Source organism: Aphidius gifuensis, linkage group LG3 (assembly GCF_014905175.1).
Source record: "Aphidius gifuensis isolate YNYX2018 linkage group LG3, ASM1490517v1, whole genome shotgun sequence".
Taxonomy (NCBI): Eukaryota; Metazoa; Arthropoda; class Insecta; order Hymenoptera; family Braconidae; genus Aphidius; species Aphidius gifuensis.
This window is the reverse complement of record NC_057790.1, coordinates 5,713,602-5,737,847: the sequence shown is the minus strand read 5'-3', so window position 1 is coordinate 5,737,847 and position 24,246 is coordinate 5,713,602. Positions and strand designations below refer to the sequence as shown.

The 24,246-nt window shown below is 24.6% G+C and overlaps 3 protein-coding genes across 5 annotated transcripts in view; 1 reads left to right on the top strand and 2 right to left on the bottom strand.

Moving 5' to 3' along the window:
* Nucleotides 1-19,319, bottom strand: part of LOC122851658 (probable serine/threonine-protein kinase clkA) — a 24,684-nt gene extending 5,365 nt beyond the window's left edge. Inside the window, exons 1-2 of one of the 3 annotated variants that reach the window (XM_044151018.1) lie at nucleotides 18,609-19,319; nucleotides 17,760-17,897 (exon numbers count right to left, since the gene is read on the bottom strand). The gene's annotated coding sequence lies outside the window, so the exon portion shown is untranslated. Of the gene's footprint in view, nucleotides 1-1,786; nucleotides 2,329-17,759; nucleotides 17,898-18,608 lie in introns of those variants that run through there. The other 2 variants (XM_044151019.1, XM_044151020.1) reach the window with 2 other exon arrangements.
* On the top strand, nucleotides 18,622-21,871 carry LOC122851657 (alanine aminotransferase 1). The gene is made up of 4 exons (XM_044151016.1): nucleotides 18,622-19,346; nucleotides 20,308-20,637; nucleotides 20,707-21,151; nucleotides 21,236-21,871. Exons 1-4 carry the CDS (start codon nucleotides 19,020-19,022, stop codon nucleotides 21,781-21,783), a joined length of 1,650 nt encoding a protein of 549 aa, XP_044006951.1. The 5' UTR covers nucleotides 18,622-19,019; the 3' UTR covers nucleotides 21,784-21,871.
* LOC122851656 (cysteine sulfinic acid decarboxylase) lies at nucleotides 21,580-24,246 on the bottom strand. Its single transcript, XM_044151015.1, has 2 exons — nucleotides 23,908-24,246; nucleotides 21,580-23,543 (listed from the first exon to the last, which is right to left on the bottom strand). The coding sequence occupies exons 1-2, from the start codon at nucleotides 24,244-24,246 to the stop codon at nucleotides 22,173-22,175; spliced, it is 1,710 nt and encodes a 569-aa protein (XP_044006950.1). The 3' UTR covers nucleotides 21,580-22,172.

Sequence of the window (24,246 nt, the reverse complement as noted above, 5' to 3'; positions counted from 1 at the left end):
GGTGCATCTAGTGTCAGATATCTCTCACATTACCATAACTGACCTAGCTCAACATCTTGTCCACATGAACAGCAACACAATTTTATTTTTTATACCTCTTTTTTTTTTTTTTTTCTTCTTTTTTTACAGCCCTTAAAGAATTTCCATGTATAAAGGTTGGAAAATAAAATAATAGATCCAAAAAAAGTCTACGAAAAATCCATCAATTTGATTCTCAAAAATTTGCAAATCATTTTACGTCTTTTGAATTGTTGTATGAATAATTTGAATTTATTATTTACAGATTATTTTACGAATAACAGAATATAGTGGTTTTAAATTAAATTAAATAGTAAATTTCTAGGGATTTTTCTAAGTGTTTTAATATTTTATATCTTGAGAAAAAAATAATATTGTTTACGTTAAGCCAGCACCAGCTGCAAGATGAATTTTAGACAACACATATTTAACTCTCGACTTGTTTTATACAGGGACATTAAAAAGGCATTTTCTGGAAGCCAATCAGTAAAACTAAACAGGTCTAAAAAAAAAAAATAACAAAATTCCATACTGCTTATAGCCAATGCACAATATTTCTATCTTTTTTTAATGCCTCGAGGGGATATATCAGAGCAATCCACGAAAAACCAGGTACCAGGAGAGGTTTCAAGTTAAGTGCTGTCGACAAAAAAAAAGAAAAAAAATACCATCAAAGAATAAATAAGAAAAAGAAAAAAAAAAAAAAAGCCGCGCCTCCCTTGACAAGCCATACTACCTGGAGTTGCTCCAAAATTCTCCTCCCTTCTATTCGACTTCTTGGCAATAATGATCAGGTAAAACTTTTGCGGAAATAAATAATAAATAAATTTTAATAAAAATGCAACATTTAAAACGCGTATTTTTTCCACGAAATTTTTTTAAAACCATTCACTAAAAAAATATATATAACACGAATATATAATAATAATCAATGACTTAAATTATTTAAGTTAAGTTATTTTCATTAAAAAAAAAATTAAATAAATAATTGTAATGACATTGAAGATAATGATAATTTTGTATAGAATTTAAAATGATAAAATTTTTTCGTGTCTTTGGCCTGGAAGCCAAATACCATGGAATGCAGCAAGAAGTGCCTTGTCGTTTCTCCGTATAGTATAACAGCTTGGTGTGGTACTCGATCCTACGGTCCAGGAGGTTTTAAAAAGAAACGCCACAAGAAGACAAGAAAAAAAGAAAAAAAACATGTATAAAATGAGAGAAAAGAAACCAAGAGAAACGGAGATATAATACTAAAGAAAGATGCTAAATGAATTCAAAGAATTTATTATAGACGCGAAGCATTTCATTTTCCGGGGACGAGAAAGTCCCTTTTCTCGGGAGTGCCCCCCTTAAATTTTTTTTACAATTTCGTAGAGATCGTAACTTAACACACACACACGCACACATACACACTAAATAAATTGTTATTTAAAAAAATCATGATGCACTATATCAAATAATTTGCCATTTAATTTCAACGTAAACTTGAGTATTTTTTTTTTTTTTTAAATACTCAAATTGTTGTTGAATTATAATAAATTATATAAATTATTTAATTAACTTTGTGATGAGATATGATGAGTTTAGTATGTGTGTAAAATCATCAATAAACTTTGGTATATATAAACACAAAAAATTCCAATGTCATTGATAATCAAAACAGACAATTCAGCTCAATATTAATAAACTGTTATTCACACAACTCATCAATTTAACATGAGTTTGCTTTTAAAATCTATATACATATATTAAATATAAAGCTTACCAAAGCAAATTTTTTTAGTCAGTCTTCTTCTTGTACAATTAAAATCCCATGTTTATTAAAATTTTTTTATAATTTTTAATCCTATTAATGCACATTTGGCAACAGTGTTATAAATACAACACAACAATGTCAATTGTATAAATAATACAATTAAAAAAAAAAAACAAACAACGTAATTAAATAATAATAAAAAAAAATTCACTTATTGTTTTTTATTTTAACGTGTTTTTAAAACATTCAGCAAACAAAAAAAATTCTTGTGTCTTAATTTGTTTTTTTGACACTGAACAAAGAAAATAATTTTTTTTTTACTCAAACTTGATATATAAATTTAATTATATATTTAAAATATAAAAATAATAATTATTAATAACACAATGTAAAAATTAAATTGTTATTTTGTTAAAACTTAGTTTTTTAAAATTTTTTTTGTATAAATATATTTTTTTTTTTTTTTAATAACGTTAAAAAACAGTTGCTCACATCTCGAGCACACTCGAGTGAATGAATTTGTATTTGTAATTTGATGGTCTGCCACAGTCTACCAGCGCTCGCTCATACACACAACGGCTTTTTACCCCTACTTCTAAAAAATTGTCGTTTCACATACAAACACACACTATGATGATAATAAGAAGAAGGACGGTGGTGCAATAATAAGGAGAATAAAAAAGAATAGATGAGAATGCCCATGTAGTTAAACGAGGGGGGAAAAAAGACGAGACAGGGGAGGGGGGGAGAGAAAGCAAGAAAGAGGAGAGAATAAAAAGAAAAAGAGGGGTAAAGTACTTGGTATAGCATTACAATTTACAAAGCGGTTGAAAAATATAGAAGAAGGGATATATAGGTGATGGAAAAATATACTGAGATGTAAAAGTGGGGGGATGATCATGAAACTCGTGGCACAGCTGGATAAGAAAATAAGGGGAAATTAAGGGGGTAGTTGAGAATGGATTACAGCTAGATACCGTGACTAGTACATATACAATAGAAAAAGCGTGCAAAGTGTCATTTCCTTTTATTTGTTGATATGCTTGTTTGAGTTTTACTTTTAAAATCAGTATATACCCTCTTTTCCTGTTATTTTTTTTTTCTATTTTACTCTTTTTTTTTTTTTCTTTTTTTTATTGTGTAAAATATTTATCTAGAAAGAAAATATATAAAAACTATCTTTACGGTCATCTATTAGAAATAGAAAATTTTAAAATTCTTAAAATATCGATATTTTTTTTATGTCATTTAAAGAAATTAATTAAATATGATTTTACGTTGAAAAAAAAAAAAGATAGTATTTACAAATATTTACAAGTTCCACGTAAGAAATAAAAAAAAAAATTTTTTTGATTCTAAGTATAGATCAGTAAATGTGATTGGTAAAACTACGGTAGGAATTTAGCTCCCGGTAATGCCATTAGTATATAGCAGACGGATCCAGTGTTAACATTCTGATAACTGACATCGACGTCATAATAATGTGCGTCAAAATAATAACAAAAAAAAAAAAAAAAACCAATAAAAATTTGATGGCGATAAAATTATAGATACGGACTAATGATTCACAAATATAACATCAATTTGTGATTAGATCCATCAATGTTTACCAAGTCGATAACAGTATTATTAATTAACAAAAAAAAAAAAAAATTATATTTTCTAAATTTCAAGGTCAAATGACTAAACATATATGATAAATTAATCCTAATTAAATTAATTATATTTCCAATAAATTTTTATACTTGTAATTAATTTTTTAATAAAGAAAAAAAAATAAAACAAACAATTTATTTATTGATTAGTTTGTTGTTTTATTTTTTAAATTATTTTTAATCATATCAAGGAAAAAACAAATGGTTATATACAATTATTATTAATTTTATGGTTTTTTTTTATTTGAAAATTACGAGATATAGACTTATATGGATATGCGTTTTTAATATATATATATGAAGATATTGTTGTTTATTTTTGAGTATGGAGAGAATGGTTGCAGGCTACTGATCGTTGCAGCTGCATTTTGCCATTCTCACCGCGTGCCATCTGTTCAAGCATTTTCTACCTTTCTCCCCCATACAAATACCACCTTTTTTATATTTTGTTTATATAAAAATATCAAAGCTCCAATGAAATAATATGCATACAAGTAAATTCAATAATATATAATTTTTATATTTCATATAAAAATACATATTAAATATTATTATTATAAACTATTTTAATTATTTCTTCGAATCGTTATTTTTATTTATCATCTATTCAATTTTTTTCTATGAATTTTAATGTTTTATCGTTTTTGTATTTTTTTTTATTTATCACGTTTTGAATTTTTAATTATATTTTTTTTAATTGTTTTTCAGAGAAATAGAATTGTTTATTTATTTATTTTTTTTTCTATTCAATTTAGACAGACAAAATCGATAAAAATAATACCTGACATACTTGACCTGCAATATATGCATTGCATGTTTTCATAACTTGTATATATACGAGTTAAAAAATAAATAAAATCATGTGTCAACACACAATTTCGATCTAATCAAATAAAAAATAATATTAGTGTTAATAACTCGCCAAATAAATAAACAAATTAATAAATATATAATTTTATCAAAAAAAAAAAAACCCAACTTTCCATTTTCTCTCTGATAAATATAATAAAAACATATCACGTACATAAAAAAAAAAAATCAAAAAACTTTAAACTCCATCAATAAAAACGTCATGTCAGACAAAAATAAAATAAAAATTTATTTGAAATAATAAAAAAACATGAAATGTAAAATTTATACTTTTTCTCTCAGACATCATAATCACCCTAATAACATACTGTACTCGCATAATACCTCCACTTGAATACCATTACAAAAATAAAAATATATAAAAAAATTATTTAAAAAAAAAAAGAAGAAATTACATATAGCTCCAAAAATAAATTACAAATGCACATATGTATATAAATATTAAACATGTATTTTTTTATTTTCAAAGTACCTATAACTTATATGTAATCCACGCAAATTTACCATTGTCTATATGAGAAATAAAAAAAAGCCATATAGGAAGAAAGTAATAAAAATTTTCTGAGAATACCAATGTGGATACTTGGCAAACTCTCTCGTGGTCGTTGAATATTGTATGTATCTTTACACAGAGTAAATACAAAAGTACACATACATAGAATTTATATGTTATATCCAACATTAATAAGAAATATAAAGTGTGTATAAGGGCTAAAAATTGTATGTAGTTGAATACACATTACATGGTAAATGTTGGATCACGAATATTGTGTTGTCTGTATGTGATCATGAATTTATTTATCTCTTGAAATGGAAAAATAAAAAGTACATATGAAAACTAAAAGTGGGAATTAAATAGGAAAAGAAGGTAACTTTTCTAGAATAGATATATAGAAATGAATAGTGTGTATGTATAAATAATATATAAATGTGTATAGAGGAAGGATCTATAGGAGCAGCAGTTGTGTGTGAGGTTGAGACCGCGCAAGATTCTGAGAAGCGTGGATCGATCGATCGAACCGGAGATCGTTGAAGGGCACATACAGGGACACCAGGTATTCTTATATATATGTACAAGCTATATACATATATATAAAAACCCACACATGCATTTTAATATATATGAAAGAATAAAAAAAGGAAAAAGAGACGTCGTTTGTATATCATGTGAGTGTTTGTAAGACTGAACCTTAACTTTATAAGCTGCAGGCTAAAGCAAGGCAAAACCAGGCAAAAGTTTCTTTACTGTATAAAATACTATATACTACTTTACTCGCGTTGTTTGTTGGACGCATCGTTCATGCACTTTCTTGCACGCCTTCCAGGAACATTGCCGCGACGACTGAATCGCTGGATCGTATCGTTGCCAGCTTGGGCTATATAGGCGTGGCAAATTATTATTTTCTTTTTTTTTTATTAATTTTTTAACCTTTTTTTATACTTGAATATTTAAATATATATGTACAAGGGGCAATTCACTTGGTCAATTGACTAAAAAATTATGGGAAATCAGTAAAAGTCAGGCGAGTCAGTTTGAAATTGCACATATCACGAACCGTGGTGGCAAAAAAAAAAATCAAAAATTGGATCCTACATTTACGAGTTAATTTTTTTTATTCATTTTTTTTTTTTTTTTCACATCACGTTCATTGAAAGGCCAATGTATTTTTGTGATAAATTTTAATAATTGAGCTTGAAAAAATGAAAGAAATAATCAATAATTGAAAAAAAAAAAAAATCTATTTGTAGAAGTATGAATGGAGTCAATTATTGATTGGTATATACAACTGTTAATTTTTATATTTCTATTTTTGAAATTTATCATGCAATCAAGTCTGCAATTTTGTATTTTTTTTTTCACATATTTTTTATATGAAAAGATAAATAGAGCCAGGCTTATAAAACTAAAAAACAAAATGAGTCATGCGTTAATTTGTGAGTCGTTGAGAGTCACTAGAAGTCCTTTGAAAGTCATGATGAATCAACTTGTCACTCAGTAAGTCACTCAATAAAAAATGCCTATATATATACACAGACAGAGATTTTATTTTTATATTTTTTAAATGAAATTTGTCCTCAGGCTAAAATTCATCATGGACCCGCAATAAGGAGAAACGATAACCCAGTCATTTACATTTAGCTACCGAATTTATTTCTTGTTTATTTTATTTTATATATTTATATATTACAAATTGATCTCTTCAAATATAATCAATCTTTTATATAGGATTCATATTTTTTTTATTTTTTACAACATTTATTGGTTTTTAAATTTAATAAACTTTTTTTTTTTTATTTCCAATAAATTTATTTTAAATTTTAATCTTTTTATAGTATAAATTTAATAATTTGGTTATTATTATTTTATATTTTCATCATATTTATGTAAAATGAATTGCAATTTATTATAAAAAGATAGAAATCACCCCAGTTATTTAAATTTAACTACTGAATTTATTTTAATATAATCAATTTTTTTATTGAACCAATTAATTGTACAAAAATAAATAAATAAATATACATAAAATTATTAGTTTTAAAAAAAATATATATCTTTGATATAAAATACATAAAATTATAATATTCTGGAATTTTATTATTCTTATATTTATTTTTGTCTAGCGACGCGAGAGATGAGATGATGAGAATTTTTATTCGCCCTGCGGGAAGTATTGTGAAGGGTTTTAATTTTTTTTTTTTCATATTGGGAGAGACGAGAGTGCAGCAAGGAGCATATCAAAAGTGATATAGAGTTTGTAAAAGGGCGCAGTTGATTCTTGGAATGAATCTTCATGGCTGCTATAATCTTTTATACGAAATAAAGATTATTTTGTTTTATTCGTATGTTGTTTTGATGTGGTATCATTTTTTTATTTTTTCATTATATTTATACCAACTTCAGTAAGATGAGTATTTTCATTTTTTTTTTCTTCTTATTTATATCTTTTTTCATACCATCACCATCATCATTGTGTCCATCAAGCTTTATATACTTTTCGAAATACGATATGGTCTCATCCAGCAACCCAACCATCATCTTCCCTTTCCTTCCAAAATTCATCTCTCGATTGAAATTCAATCTTTCATCTTTTATATCCACCTTTTTTAATTTTCTCATTCACTTGCTCTATAATATTTCAATATTAATCTCAAAATAAACTTTGTAATTTTTTTTATAAATTTATATATCCTACTTGTTTTTTTTTTAAACAAAATATAACACAGGTCGATCATAATCTTGATTTGTCTGTCACTGTCATGAGTAATCGACAGGGACTAGCGATTATGTTCAAATTTTTTTTATTATCATATTCATAAATATATGATGTATACACTAAAAAAATTCTAAAGATAAAAAAAAATGTCACATTTTTATTTTACAATTCTCGGATTTACTTTTTTTATCCTCAAGATTATATCATACATTTTTTTTTTTGTTCTTATCAAAAATTATCTCAATGGGTTTTAAATATTTTCAAAGAATTTATACCGTAATTTATTTGTGATACTTGATTTTATTATATCAGGAAAACTTGGGAAAAAAATTAAAAAAAAAAAAAACAAATATAGCAAGGAAAAAAAGCCCGATGGCTTATTTTTTTTTTTCATTGGTTGATGTAGTCGCCCTGAGGAGTCAAGCTGAATATTTATAGTGCGTGGCTCTTTTCATGTGAAGGTTCATCGACCTTTGTCCCTATATGCATATATGTACGCATAACTCAACAGTCTATAGCATATGAAATCAGTGTGGGTGTCGTCTTTTTTTTTATATATGTATATTTTTTCTACTTGTTTCTATAGACATCACTGAACCGTTTTGCATTTACCATTTTTTTTTTCTTATAGAAGTCAACCACGACATGCTATAGCCAACAAATCGTAGAATAAAAAAAAAAGAAATTTAATAATTCAAATCTGTTGAAATATAAATTGTTTCGTAGAATATGAAAGCAGTATTTATGTATTTTTTTTTTTTTATTAAAGACACCTTATTTATGCTTGCATGAACATTTATACAAACCGGAAGTACAATGTGTGTAAATGACGATTACTACAATCATTTTTAAAAAATAAAAAACAACATTTAAATGATATGATATATATATAAATTATGTTATGCGTGTTGTCTCTTTGATAAGATGAATTAACTCAATATCACGTACATCACAAAAAAAAAAAACAAAGATATTTTATGTATCTGGGACAATATATGATAAATCAAAATAAATTTTTTATAATATATTATTATATATACGTTATTTAATGGAGCTTTCAACGCTTCTATTTTTTTGTTATTTAAAAAAAATAATACTACGTGATTGCTTGATAACGATAACCAATATATATGAGAGAGAAAATTGCTGTTAGTTTTTTTTTATTCACTAGATTTTCAACGATTTCGAATAATTTTAATTTTTTTATTTACTTCATACATATGCAATTTATTTTTCATCTTTTCATTCAACAGTTTTCGATTAAATGAGGTATGATCAAAAATTTCCATGAATATATAGAATAAAAAAAAAAATAATCAATCGATTTTAGTTGACCGGTCGTTGACTGTATACCAGGAAATTGACACTATATCGTATGTAAAATATACGCAAATATTAACGGTATAATGTTTGTACAGTTTAACTGATTGCGCCTGCCCAGTTCCAATTTATTTTTCTCAAAGTTTTTCCCTTGAATTCGTAGAAAGCGACAGCGTAATCGATTGACAAACTGTTCTACATATATATTCAAATTTATGTAACATTGTGTGCATGTAAAACCAAGGTTAAAAAAATTTTTTAATTAAATGCGACTAGATATATATATTTTTTTTTTACCTCTTGGCACTAAAATTATTTTTCATATAATATTTATTATTATTATCATCGTCATCATCATCAAGGTCTTTGTCAATGTCAAATATTTATTTTTTACTTTAATATTATTAATAATAATTTTTGAAATTAAATAAATAAAAATTTTTAAATATTTTAAATCGAAAAAATATTTATCTATCTGTTATCTTTTATCTTAATTTTTCAGTTGTTTAAAAAATTTATTTTTTATTGTTAATTAATAGATGTAAAATAATATTTTTTTTTTAATTTAATAACATTCTGGTGTAATTAATAGCTACATTCTGCATTAGCATCAAATTTATTGATTAAATTATTTTTGGAATTTATTGATGAATAAATTTTTTGAATAATTTCGTTATGTAATACATTTATTTTTACCTTTTCATGGCTTTTAATATTTATAAGTATATCCAGCTCACTTTATATTTAACAATAGTATTTACAGTGTATTTTTGAACATTTAAACACTTAATAAAATTTCTGTATAAATACATATAGAAGAATTATTATTTTATGTTTTTTTAAGAATTTAAAGTGTTGTAATTTAATTTTTAAAAAGTATATAATGACTATTGACTATACATTTGTCTTGTGTGCACTAAAGTAAATTTTTTTCAAGTCAACAATAGGTGGCACTGTTTTTTTAGAGGGAGCTTTTACTTTTTCTACCCTTCTACTCAAAAGGGTGGTGTGCTTTTCGAACGTCTCAATATATAATCAGCGGGAAAATCAAATATAAAAGTTTCGTAAATTATTTATCAAATAGAAATTTTACAAAAACTATTTGATGAATTAAATAAAAATAATAAAATAAACAGATAAGATTTTTATATAAATAAATAAAAATTCACTATATTTAACCACAGAATTAAAAATTATAAAAAAGTAAAAAAAAAAACGCAAAGTAAATTGCGGTTTATATAAATATTGTGAAAATGACATTTTAATGGCATCGTCATGCCATTATAAAAGCAATTGTCGTATATAATAAATTTCATGGATGAGCGATACTGTGAAAAAAATAAAATAGAAAATAAATAAACCAACAAAAGAATGAAAAAAAAAAACTAATAAATATTTACTGGATAATATTTCTTAGAATTTTTAATTTTGATTCGTTGAAAAAAAAAAATATTACAATTCATTATTTAATTTTTTTTTAATTTGAAAAAAAAAAAATGATAATAACTGAGATAACGTAAAGAGGGAGAGAGAGAGAGAGAGAAAAGGAAGAAGTGCATATGCTACTGGAAATTCAAAAGTGTGCTTGCGTGATCACCTGTTCCTTTTTTTATTTTTTGATGTCCAATTCAACTTTAGTTTATAACTACTTGCTTTTCCTGTGCTTCCGTTTCTCATTTATTCCCCGAAACGATTTTGTCCCCGGCGACAGGCCATCTTATTACGTTTTTTTATTTATTTATTTTATTTTTTTTACCGGTCAACGTGTATAAATTCTATAGCCATGCAAACTATAGCGCGGAACAAATTGTCTTGAAAATGCGGACGAAACGGAAGTCAGAGATTCCCGTCGACTATAGTTTCAAATTTTTTTTTTTTCACGTTAATTATAATATATATAAAAAATAAATGTGCATTGAAATAATGTCTAATGGAAAAATTGTGACATGCAAGAAATGAATATTAATTTAATATTCAAACATAAATAGATAAAAAAAAAAATTTTTTTCTTATCAAACTAAAAGTCGTTATTTAAAAAAATTCTTTGAATTTCTGTTGTTAGTTTGAATTATTATTTTTTTTTTTTGAATATAATTATCATGAAATTATCGATGATAATGATATAAAAGAATGAAATATATGACAGCCTAAAAAAAAGAAGATAAATAAATTTTTGAACAAAAAAATATATGGAGTTATATATGCAGGGCAAAAGTTGACTATGTATATTTTTTTTTTCTTTTTATATAAGAGTATTGTAAAGGCCCTGGGGTTTTGGAGCATCTGTCGAGACAATTTCGAGAAATCGAGAAACTGGAGGGAAGAAGGCTTTATTCAAATCAGGACCCCTGCATCTGCTTCTTTTTTTTTTTCTTCATTTTGAATCTTTCATACAATAATTTTTTTTTTTTTTCTTCTCTATAAATTCACATAATTCACTTCATACATCATCGTATACAAATAATACTCATGACAGACACACGCTAAAAAAAAAAAAAATACATTCAATATTTTTTTTTCTCTCTTCAACAAACGACCTAGATGTTTTAGATTTTTTATTTTTAAATTTTATGGTAAATAGGAATTTATTGCACAACATCAAAGATAAATAAAATGATTAATTAAAATGGAATATATATAAGAGAAGACGAGTACTATACAGGTTAAAAAAAAGTTGTATGAAAATAGCGTGAAAAGAAAAAAAATTTTAGAAAGAATGTGAAACGAGTTACAAAAATAAATATGATTAATACATGAAATATTTAAAAAGGGGAGATAGAAAAAAAAAATTAAATCTGTAAAGAGGCCAAAGGCTATATACATAATGACAAACAGACAAAAAAAAAATTTCAATTATATAAAAAATACCTTTCCACGTGTCATTTTAGATATTTTATTCAATTTTTTTTTTTTTTAAATTGATCGTTTCATGACTAGAGGGATTTCATGGAAGCAAAATTTATTGAAAATTCGAGAGATCAATTTACTTTGATATACAAGTATACACTTCAAGTTCACTGTGCTCTATTTTTTTCTATTTTATTTTTTTTATCAAAATTTTTCAACAAGAAAAACACGTGTTATGTACAAAGTAGATATTTTTATCTATTTATTATTATTGACAAGAAATGCATTTTAACGATTGATAGATTCTACGAAAGTATCTTTTCACTCTCACAATAATTTACAAGCTGTTTGATATTTACATTTATATTTTATCTCAATATAAAAACTCGATTGTTATCACTGAGTGAACATTATTATGTTTTATGGATATATGTAATAAAAAATTCCACGTATTGATTATATTTATCCTTCAAATGAAAAATCAAATATTATACCATGTCAAATGATAATTTAATAATAATAAAATTTTAAAAAAATTCATAATATATATTAATGTAGCAATTAACTGCAAAATGAAATTTAAATTATTATTTCTAAAATGAGAAAAATAAATTTATAAAAACATTAATAGAATTGAATAATTTTCCAATTGAAATTAATTAAATTAATTTATATTCATTAGCATCATATTGCAGTGCACTTGTTAAATTAAAACCATTGAAGTTAATTATAATTATATCCATTTCATTTGTATTTTACTTTGTCAAATGCATGCGCATGTATTTGACTTTTATATATTATTTGTTGGAAATGGTGATTGAAATGCGATCGCGAGAATCCCTCGGGCTTGATGGTTTTACTAGGAAATTGTAGGCGGTCCTTTAAAAGAGGAAAGAGGGCAAACATAAAGAGGGGTTCCTGACAATCCCAATCGACATCACATCCTGTCGTATATATATTTTTCGTGGACACGCGTACAAGGACAAAATAAACCGCAGATGAAAAAAAAATATATAAATTTGTTTGATGTATCATACTAATTTAAAAATATAATAATTTCAAATGGAACGGATGAAATTAAAATAATAATTTAAATTATACAAAAAAAAAAAAATACATAATATACAATCACGTTTAAATATGATTTTTTTTTTAAATATTTTAAAACATCTGGAAATGCAATTTAGTCTTAACCAATCTCATCGTATTTTGAATAATATATTCGCAAAGTTTATTAGAGAAAGATATACATTTGACCAAGTTGTTCTGAGAAAGGTATTCCATAAATAGACGGATGAAAGATTCAGCGGTTACATTACCTGGAATTCTTAGTTTTAAATTCCTCAATATCATATAAGTATATAAAACATACACATACCTGCGATGTATGTATACATATATAAAATGATACATTCGCGTATGGCAATATAGACACACGATTGAGTCACAAGTTATATATTTAAAAAATATTCATATGCTACAATAAATATTAATATAAATTGAACAAACAAATTTTTAAAAATCAATTATTATATTTTAATTTTTTTATTAGAGATTGATTATTTCACATCATTGATATCAATACGTGAATATCAATATCAATATGATACTTGTTTTTTAATATTTACTTGGAATATAATTTTATTTGAAAATTGTATTTTTTTTATTATAATAATATTATTATTTTTATTATTACTATATTTTTTTTGTATAGAGGAAAAATTGGAAATAAATAGAGAATAAATCGATACACCCCGACGTGAATTTATATATTTTTTTTTTTACTTTTTTGGTAGTTCAATCACGTCAATGTTACCAAGACAACCGAAAAGAAAAAAAATAAAAATTAATAAAATTAATTGAAATAATATAAAATATAATTTTAATTTTATGTATATTTTTTAAAATAATTTTTCGTTTATTTATAATTGAGCTTTTAATTGGAAACAATTTTAAAATATTCATTTTACATGTAATCATTTAAAATTAAGTAAACAGTTTTAAACAAAAAAAAAAAGTACTTTTGGCTTTTCGCAAAAACTCGTTAAAGTTGATATTGGTAATGACTAACTGGAATACTCATGTTCACATGTTTTTCCTCAATTTCGCAGTATTTAATATTTTGAGTATAACAAACAAAAAAAAATATTACAACAACCAGTTAAACATAAATATGTTAATTTATTATAAATAAAAATTAATCTTCAACTTGATTTAACACATCAAAATTTTAATAAATCATTGCTGCGAATATTTTTTTTCCTTTCTCTATTATCAATTGAATTTTTTTAAAAAACAAATAAACAAATAAAAATTAATATATAATTAATATTTACAAAATTTTATATACCTTGAAAAATTAAAATACAACAAGACTTTTGGCTGATCTCAATTTTGTTGAAAGGCAAAGAAAAAAAAAAAAATTCTTTAGCATATAAAAAGGAAAAAAAAATTAAAAAAATTTCCTGTATTTTCTTTGGAATCTTGAGGTCTAAATAAAATAAAATTCTCAGTATGACTTACATCATGCCATGAAGTTGCCTTGAGTTTTAAAAAGGCTCACTCTCTTGGCACATTAATCATTCGAATATCATCATCTTGAAAAAAAATTTAAAAAACCAAATTACTTTGTTTTGGCTAAATTTTGTTATACTGAATAATTCGCACTTCTCATATGTACACATAGTAAACCGTTGAAAAAAACTCAGGTGATAATTAATTAATTTGTTTTAAAAGTTTTTTTTATTATTTTCAAATATTGTTATCTAATCAAAATGTATTCAAATTATCACATCATCAAAGTATGATATTATTTTAACTGATAATAAAATGATTTACATTTTACACATTTTGACATGTTTATCTGTTTTTTTTTTCCTTTCGTTATCTAATTAAAATCAGGAAAAAAAAAAAACATGCGTCTACCAGTGTGCCAAAACAGCTATTTTTATTTATTATATTTTAAATATTTAAAAAATTCTCATTAATCATTAAAATTGAATAAATTTATCTCTATTTTTTCAAAGAATTCATATACACAAAGTATTGTGAGTTATTATTTTTTTTTTCGAATAGAAGAATTTTAAAATAAAAAGGAGCTACTGCGAAACCGTTCATCTCGTTTTTTTTTTTTTTTTTGAATTTCGCAACTCTATAGATTATAAAAATTTGAAAAAAATAAATAAAATATATATACGAATCAACTGGAGATCGATCAGATTTTAGAGTAGCTAATTTTTTATTATTATTTATTTTTACATATATCATAATAATAATAAAAAACCACATGCTGAGATGAAACATGTGTTTTTTTTTTTGGTGGTATATTTCGACGAACTGTCGTAATTAATATTTCGTATATTTCGTGATGGAAAATTTTAATTAAATGCCTTTGGGCTTATTATAACAGTGTCATTTATAATCATAAAATTATTTATAGCAATCAAAATTGATTTAAAAAAATATATAAATTACTGAAAATTTCTCAATTTTTTATAATGTAATAAACTTTGACTTTCTACATTTCCAAGAAATTACAATTACTGTAAATTTATTAAATAATATATAAATGAAAAAAAAAAATTATAATCAACACGATGAGGTCAAATATTTGACATTGAAAATCGTTCAAAGTGACAAATTGCATTTTTTTTTTTTTCTCCACGAATCACGAAATATCGCGTGATTTATTTACAACATGTTTAAGTAATAAAATAAAAAAGAGATGATTAAGATAAACCAAATTCTACTGAAAAAAAAAAGCACAGATATTAGGATAGATAAAAAAGAATAAAAAAAAAGCTAAATTTCATAAATGAAAAAATAAAATTTTTTAAAATAAAAATAAGAGAAAAATAAAAAAAAAATCATTAGTTGAAGTTTTAAATTGTATGTTGAGGAGTCATCGCGGTTCCATAGTTGGTGATATTCTACGAATTGTTGACAGCTTGACTATTTCAAAGTGATCTCAGTGGTTTCTTGGAATAATCTTGTCGTCAGGTTAATTCAGTCACTCAAAACAACGGTATATAAGTACTTTTAAACATAAGAATTTTGTCAAGTATATCTTATTATTATAATCCTTTGAAACATAATACAAAAGCAAAAAATATAATGAGAATGCAAAATAAATTTAAATAAAAATTGACTATGAATAACATCTTTAGTAAAATAATAATTCTAATAATAATAAAATATATGATAAATAATTATGAAATATTATATTTATCTATTACGTTATCTTTTGTATATTGTAATCAATTATTTTTATCATTTTTTAAAAATAAATACCCTTATTTTCTACGAATTATTATAATATGAAATATTTAATATTCTAGGGAAATAATATCATTAAAAATATGTTTTCGATTGTTGTCGATTAAAGGTTGTAGATCTACTCAGAAAAATATATAACAAATAATCATACTCATTAATCTTTTTGTGTCGGTTTTTTTTCTTTATTTAATATTTATTTATACATCTATATGGACTCAATATTATTTGTTAAAACTTGGCTTATAAAATAATAAATAAATGGAAAAAAAAAATAGATTAAATATAGACGTAAATGATTTTCTGAGAATATATAAAAATTTTCAGAAATTATTTTGTAGTTTTAATCATTTTAAATTGGATAAAATGATTAAAAATAAATTTCATATTTATAGTAATCAATAATGTTTTGTTGGATTTTTCAATTCCAAGAAAATATATATATATATAAATGTATATAATAATATTAATAATTATTAAATATGGTTATTATTATTTTTTAAATAAATATAAAAATATATGATAGTATAAATTTCTTGGAATAAGTGACAAATAATAATTGGTTTGTCACTTTTTAAAAAAACAACAAGTTTTGCCAAAAAAGTCATTGCCAATGATCGTGTTAGTGTTAACAGTTGCTATTTATTTTTAGACTAATTTCAAAGATAGACGAGACGTACGACGAAGGTGATGAGCCAGAAATAATAATGTAAATTTTTTTTTTCTCTTTCATATTTTCATATACGTGTCTAGACAAAGCACAAACATTTAAATTAAAAATATAAAATTATTTATTATAATAATAATTTATAAAATTGATATACCAAGTGCGTGCATTGATTTCTGAAAATTTTAATAAACATATCGCTGTTGAATATTAAATTATACCAAGAAAAAAAATTTCATTTGCGCAACGTTATAACTTCTGACGTTCTAATTTTACGTCACTAATTCGCGACCTACGCAAATTTATAATAATTACAATATAAATATTTTTTTTGGCACATTTATCATAAAAATTACCTATAAAAAATTTTTAAATACATATTCACCTGTTTAAAAAATAAATAAATAACAAGAAAAAAAATCGAAACGAGGACAATGACGTTTAATTCCACGTAATCTCATCATAATAAAAAAAAATTTTTTAAAAGCCTCTTTATCATGAATATTTAAAGCTTATAAATAGATAAACTGAAAATACATTTAAATATATCTATGTCTAGTCGGAAAAAAATAATTTTTAAATAAATATTTTGTGCAATGGAAAAATCAGATAAAAGTGATGAAAGAATGCTGTTTTGAATAAATATATATAATACAGATAGCCATCATGCATCAAAAAAAAAAAAATGTAAAATAATAAAAAAATAAATAAATAATTGTAGTATATAATATATTAATATAAAAAATAATATGATATACGCCCAGTAAAAGAGAATAAGCCCCAGGAAAAAAAGATCGTAACTCATCGAGCAAGTAATCTTTCTTCCTTGTATTGTGGTATCATATAGTTTCAACATTAAAACGACTGGCTTGGTAAAATTTACTTGAACTTTCTACGAATTTTATATACTCGTAATCATCAACTTTGTGTCTGTGTGTATTTTTATTATGTATTTTTTTTATATATATTCATACTTCAGTAAAGTGTGGACCTGAATCAACGAGAAATATGAACCTTTCTTGGAGCTACGTTATATATTCACACATGCTTTTTTTTATTATTTATTTATATATATATATTTTTTTTTCAAATATTATTCAATAATAATAATAATGTGGATGTGTGTGTAGGCTTACCCTTTGTCGTTTTAAAGATGAGATGAAGATTTACATGGTCAAGTCTGCCTGATAGTCTCTCGAGGTATATATCCACACCCAGAAGCGTCTTCCGGGAAGAGAAATCATCTTTTTCATGATTCGCATACTCCACCCTTTCTGTCAACATTTTTTTTTTATTATTATTTCATGTCCCACACGTATTTTTTTTAATTCAATTTTATAAGTGACTCTATATGCCAAAAAGAAAAAAAAAACAAAATTCTATTGAAAAAGTTTAATTGTAACTAGTCAATTATTAATTAGTCATTTTTTTAATTACAATTTATTGTGAATTTAGACAAGTGCCCAGTAATTATTTTGAATGCTACAAAGTATTAAAAAATTTCATACAAAATTTATCTAAGAATATAATTAATTGTTTATTTTAATTTAAGTAATATAAATTAACTATTTTTGCAAACCATTTTTTTAAAAATACGTAATAAATAGGTATCCGCTAATTTAAATCACGCGGTTTTTTTTATAAATCCTCAGCGACATCTAGATATTTAAATTCAAACTAAATAATAACATCAAATGGTAATGCAGTTATTCTAAATTCGAATTTCAACAATCAACCAATCATCTGCATTTCTACTTTCTTACACACATGCACATGCACACGTGAATAAGAGAAAAAAATAAATAAATAAAATTAAAAAAAAAAAGTAGTAGTTGGTTATTTTCGTTATCTCTATATACAAGCAAGTAGATAATATATACATACATATAATGATAGCCATATAAAAATATCACATTTCACCCCGAGTTAAAATAAAAGTATTAAAAATAAATAAAAAAAATATATTGTGTATAAAGAAAACTTACTCAGAGCAAATTCACAGTTGTTCTTGGTGCACACTCAGTGTTGGAGACATTTAATTTCTCTCCTTCTGGATTCGGCGCATCAAATATAAAATACTATTTTACTATTCACAATTGACACTTTTACATACTACTTAATTTTGCAAACAAATTTACACACACACAGTATTTTACTTTTATCATTTTATCAAGTGTTAATAGTCTCTTTGTATTTATCAATAAATAAAAAAAAAATAAACAAACGATTACGAAATAATCTTATCGAGATAAACTTTGGCAACCTTGTCACGATAATTAAAATAAAAATACTCCAAAAACTGCGTGGATGTGTGTTCGTGTGAGTGATTATATAAAAGTATTTTATTTGAACTATCTATCGGTTTTATTAATAATAAAAAAATAATAATAACAAGAATGTCTGTAAGTTTAAAAAATATTATTGGTAGTGATTGCTACTCGTCAATAAATTTATTAAGGGTTGGGAGACAACGTTACTTTGGCAGCATGGCATTTGTCCCACCAAGCCATAAATATCGTATTGCATTGATGGGAAAGAGACGTATGCTCACAGTACAAAATCAACCCGCAACCGGCATTGTTACAACTCGCAATATGGCTAAATATCAAACAGATAAAACATTAACTGTTGACAATGTTTACTCAAATTTACGACGTATGGAATATGCTGTACGTGGACCATTACTTATTAGAGCTGTTGAAATTGAAAAAGAACTTGAAAAGGTAATAATAATAATAATTTATTGATTATCATTATTATCATTTTTTTTTTTCGCCTTTTTTTTCATGTTAAGTAGGTTTATTTTTTCCAATGAAATATACGCAGGTTGACTGGGCGTATACGTGACAGATACATACCTACATTTATTTTTTGCCTTTTTTATTTCCTCAAGGTTATTTATTGCATTCTAAATATTTTTTTTTTTTTTTTTTATGTCTTTTTAATTTTAATTTAGAATTTATTTTTATACATATTTATTTTGATGTTGATTTCGAATTTTTCGATAAGTTATTTATTTATTTGTTTTTTATATTTATGTTGTTTATTTTTTATTTTTATGACAGCTAATTTGAAACAAACACATGATCCAATAAACAAAAATATTATTATTTCATTCATTCGAAAAAATATCTTATCTTAACTACCGTAAGATTGTCTTTTATTTTTTGATTATAGGAATAATTTATAAACATTGGACTTTGATACACACACATGCAAACAAACACAATGTTAAAAAATTATCAATATTTATATAAAAACATAATTGATATTGAATGCTTTATATTTTTAAATAGAGTTTATTTAATTTTTATTTTTCATCTTGGTAAACTCTGTATTATAAATATGATAACATAAAAAAATTTGTTATTTTTAATTGAGTCATTTTAAATTAAATGTACACGTGTAGTGTTTATTGAGTACATCCTGTGTACAATTAAGTATTTAACTTAAATATAACAATATGTACAATTGTACATATTAATTCGTATAAATAAATGCAAAAAAAAAAATAAATGTATATTTTTTTAAATGCAATGTGAGTTAATTTATAAGACCTTTTAATTGATGTTTTATTGAAAAATAAAAAATCAATGCAAATTGACCTTGTCTAATAGACACAACAATAAAATAATCATTCTATTTTTGTATAAATAATATTAATTTTAATTGCTTTATTATCAGGGAGCAAAAAAGCCATTCAATGAAGTGATTAAAGCAAATATTGGAGATGCTCATGCTATGGGACAACGTCCAATAACATTTTTACGTCAAGTATTAACATTGACAGTATCACCAGAACTATTGGATGATCCAAAATATCCAGATGATGCTAAAAAAAGAGCAAGAGATGTACTTAATTCATGTAAAGGTTGTAGTGTTGGTGCCTACACTGATTCAGCTGGTATTGAAATTATTCGTAGACATGTTGCTGAATATATTGAAAGACGTGATGGTATACCAGCTGATTATAAAAATATTGTATTATCAAATGGTGCATCTGATGGTATCAAGGTAATTATTAAATACTTGTTTAATTTAATTTTTTCATTTATTATAATATTTTGTTTTTTTATTTTTTAGTCTTTTTTAAAATTATTTAATGAAGAAATTGATGGTAAACCATCAGGTGTTATGATTCCAATACCTCAATATCCACTGTATTCAGCAGCACTTGCTGAATTTGGTCTATCACAAATTGGTTATTATCTTAATGAAGAAAATAAATGGTCATTGGATATTAGTGAACTTGAAAGATCTTATAATGAAGCAAAAAAAAATAGTAATCCACGTGTATTGGTGATAATTAATCCTGGTAATCCAACTGGACAAGTACTTACACGTAAAAATATTGAAGAAATTATACGTTTTGCACAAAAAAATCGTCTATTTGTACTTGCTGATGAAGTTTATCAAGATAATGTTTATGATAAGGATTCTTCATTCCATTCGTTTAAAAAAGTTATGTCAGAAATGGGTGAGCCATATTCAACAATGGAATTGGCTTCTTTTATGACAATATCAAAAGGTAAATAAATGATTAGATAATAATAAAAAAAGATGATTAAAAGTTTAATAATAATAACAAATATTTATTTTAAAAAAATTATAGGATACATGGGAGAATGTGGAATTCGAGGTGGTTATGCTGAGTATATTAATATGGATCCTGAAGTTATGGCTGTATTATCAAAAGCCATATCAGCAATGCTTTGTCCAACAGTTTTAGGACAAGTTGCAATGGATGTTGTTGTTAATCCACCAAAACCAAATGAACCATCATATCCACAATTTATCAAAGAAAAAACAGCTGTACTTGAATCACTTGCTGAAAGATCAAGTCTTGTTGTTGATACACTTAATGATATACCTGGTTATAAATGTAATCCATCAATGGGAGCAATGTATGTATTTCCACGTTTTGAAATACCAAAAAAAGCTATTGAAGCTGCTAAATTAGAGGGTAAAGCACCAGATGTATTTTATGCATTTAAATTACTTGAATCAACTGGTATTTGTGTTATTCCTGGTTCTGGATTTGGACAAGTTCCTGGTACTTATCATTATAGAACAACAATTTTACCACAAAAAGATAAAATCAAAACAATGCTACAAAGCATTAAAGAATTTCATATGAAATTTCTTGAAGAATATAGTTAGTCAATTTTTTTTTTATTATAGATTGATAGATTGATCAACAACAACTTAATAATATGTACTTCTATATGAATGATATTAATGAATGTATTTTTTTTTTGTGTGTTTGACAATTTTATTGATGTGTTTTTAATTAATTTTGTTGAGCTTCTGGTAAGCTTAAAAGTGTTGGTGTATCTAAAATCAGTTATTGTATATATATAATTTCTCTCGACATATCCACTTGAGTAAATAATATTTTCTTTTTTTTTTTTTCTTTTTTGATCAAATTACTTAATAATATTATTCACAATAATCTGTAATTTTTTTTTTTCTCTCTCTTTTGTCTTAATAATCTACAAAAAAAACTGTACAATAGTAATATAAATTAAAATTAAAAATGATTATTATTTTTAAAGATTATCTGATAAATTTTCAAATTCTTCAACGAAAAATTTCATATCAATTTCCGTAACACCAGAGCTCTGTATGACTAATCTAAAAAAATTTGGTTTATCATCAAGTGGCTGATATGTAACAAGCATTGATCCTTTTTTAACCATTTTTTCTTTGATAATTGGTGCTATTTTATGAAGTTGCTGATCAAGTTCTTTGCCATCAAGATGTCTCATTGATTTTGGTATATACCAAAAACATACATTAAGACATTCTGGTAATTGAATTAATTTCCATCCATCACGTTTTATAATTAAATCAACAAAATAACGTGAAAGATAAAATAATTTATCAACATGTTGTTCAAAACCTGATGTACCTTTAGCTTTCCACATAAACCAAAATTTTAATACATCAGCACGACGTCCACATTGTATATGTTTATCACCTGAATCATATGATGTATCATAAAATTTATCTTTTTGAAATAGATATGTTGCATTTGCACTGTGTGCTAATTTAAGAATATTTTCATGACGTGTTAAAAATGTTGAGCATTGTTGTGGTGCTGCTAACATTTTATGTGGATTCCATGTTACTGAATCAGCAAGTTCAATACCATCAACAAGATATTTCCATTTATTTGACATCAAGGTACCACCACCCCATGCAGCATCAACATGAAACCACATATTATATTTTTTACATATAACATTAATATCTCTTAGTGAATCAAATGCACCCAATACAGTTGTTCCTGATGTTGCTGATACAATAAATGGACATGCACCTTCTTCAATTGAACGACAAACTTGTTTTTCTAAATTTTTAATACACATTTTTCCTTTTTTATCAACATCAATTGGATAAACATTATTTGTACCAATACCTAAAAATGCTGATAATTTTGCAATTGAATAATGTGCATCTTTTGATGTAAATACAACAAGTCTTTTTATACCAGATAAACCATTATTTTTAATATCTGGATATTTATTATAACGTGCAAGATTAATTGCATATCCATTTGCCATTGATCCACCTGGACAAAATATACCATCACCATTATTCCAGCCAATTTTTAATCTCATTTCACGTAATATTTCTTCTTCCATAACTGAAAATACTGGTGATACTTCATATGTATAAACTGATGGATTAAGTGCATCAGTTAACCATTGACCAGCAAGACCATATGGATCTAATCCAGAAAATAATTGATTTACAAAACGTGGATTTCCTGTTTTAACACTGTATTTTATTATGTTACGAGTTAATTGAAGTAATTGTTCATGTGTTGATCCTGTTTCTGACAAGTGTAAATTCACCAGTGATGACAAATTCTCAGGTTCAATCCATTCAACGACCTTGGTTTTTCGTGATGTTCCCTATTTTTTTTTTTTTTTTCAACACACAAAATATGAAATATTATAATGATTATTTAATAATAACTCTGAAATATTTCGAAATATAATTATCTATAAATGCATGTGTGAAATAAAAATGATAAAACATTGACCCTAAATGAAATCATTTCTTTTTTTTTCTTCAGATAAACTGTAAAGCTATTTTTTTTTTATATTCGATAACATTCACTCTGTTAATGTTTTTATTTTTTAATAATTATTTAAATTTATCTTTCACTGAACCTTGACTTGAATGTTGATATATATATTGAACAAATTCAAAAGCATGAAAAAAATTTTTTTCCATTTACTAATTAAGCAATAGATAATTAAAAAAAATACTTACATCAAATACAGCATCTTGCAGCATTATTTCAAAGAAATTTCTTAAAAAAATTTCATGTTTTGATTTAACTGGAGTAGATTCAAAAGATGCATTTGATTGAGCTGGTTTGATCCACAAATTGTCCATCATGTTGTCTTCATCAGAATGTTCTTTTTGATCTTCTTTTGAATTTGTTGATAATGCATCATTAAAATCCTCACAATTTTGTGTTTGTTCGAGGATTTCACTAAATGTTGTACCTTCGTTTGTTGGCATGATTAACAGTGTCGTTTCAACACACAATCTGATTCTAAATAGACAACTCCACCGTTCTTTATACGCCAAAAGGTATTTAATCAT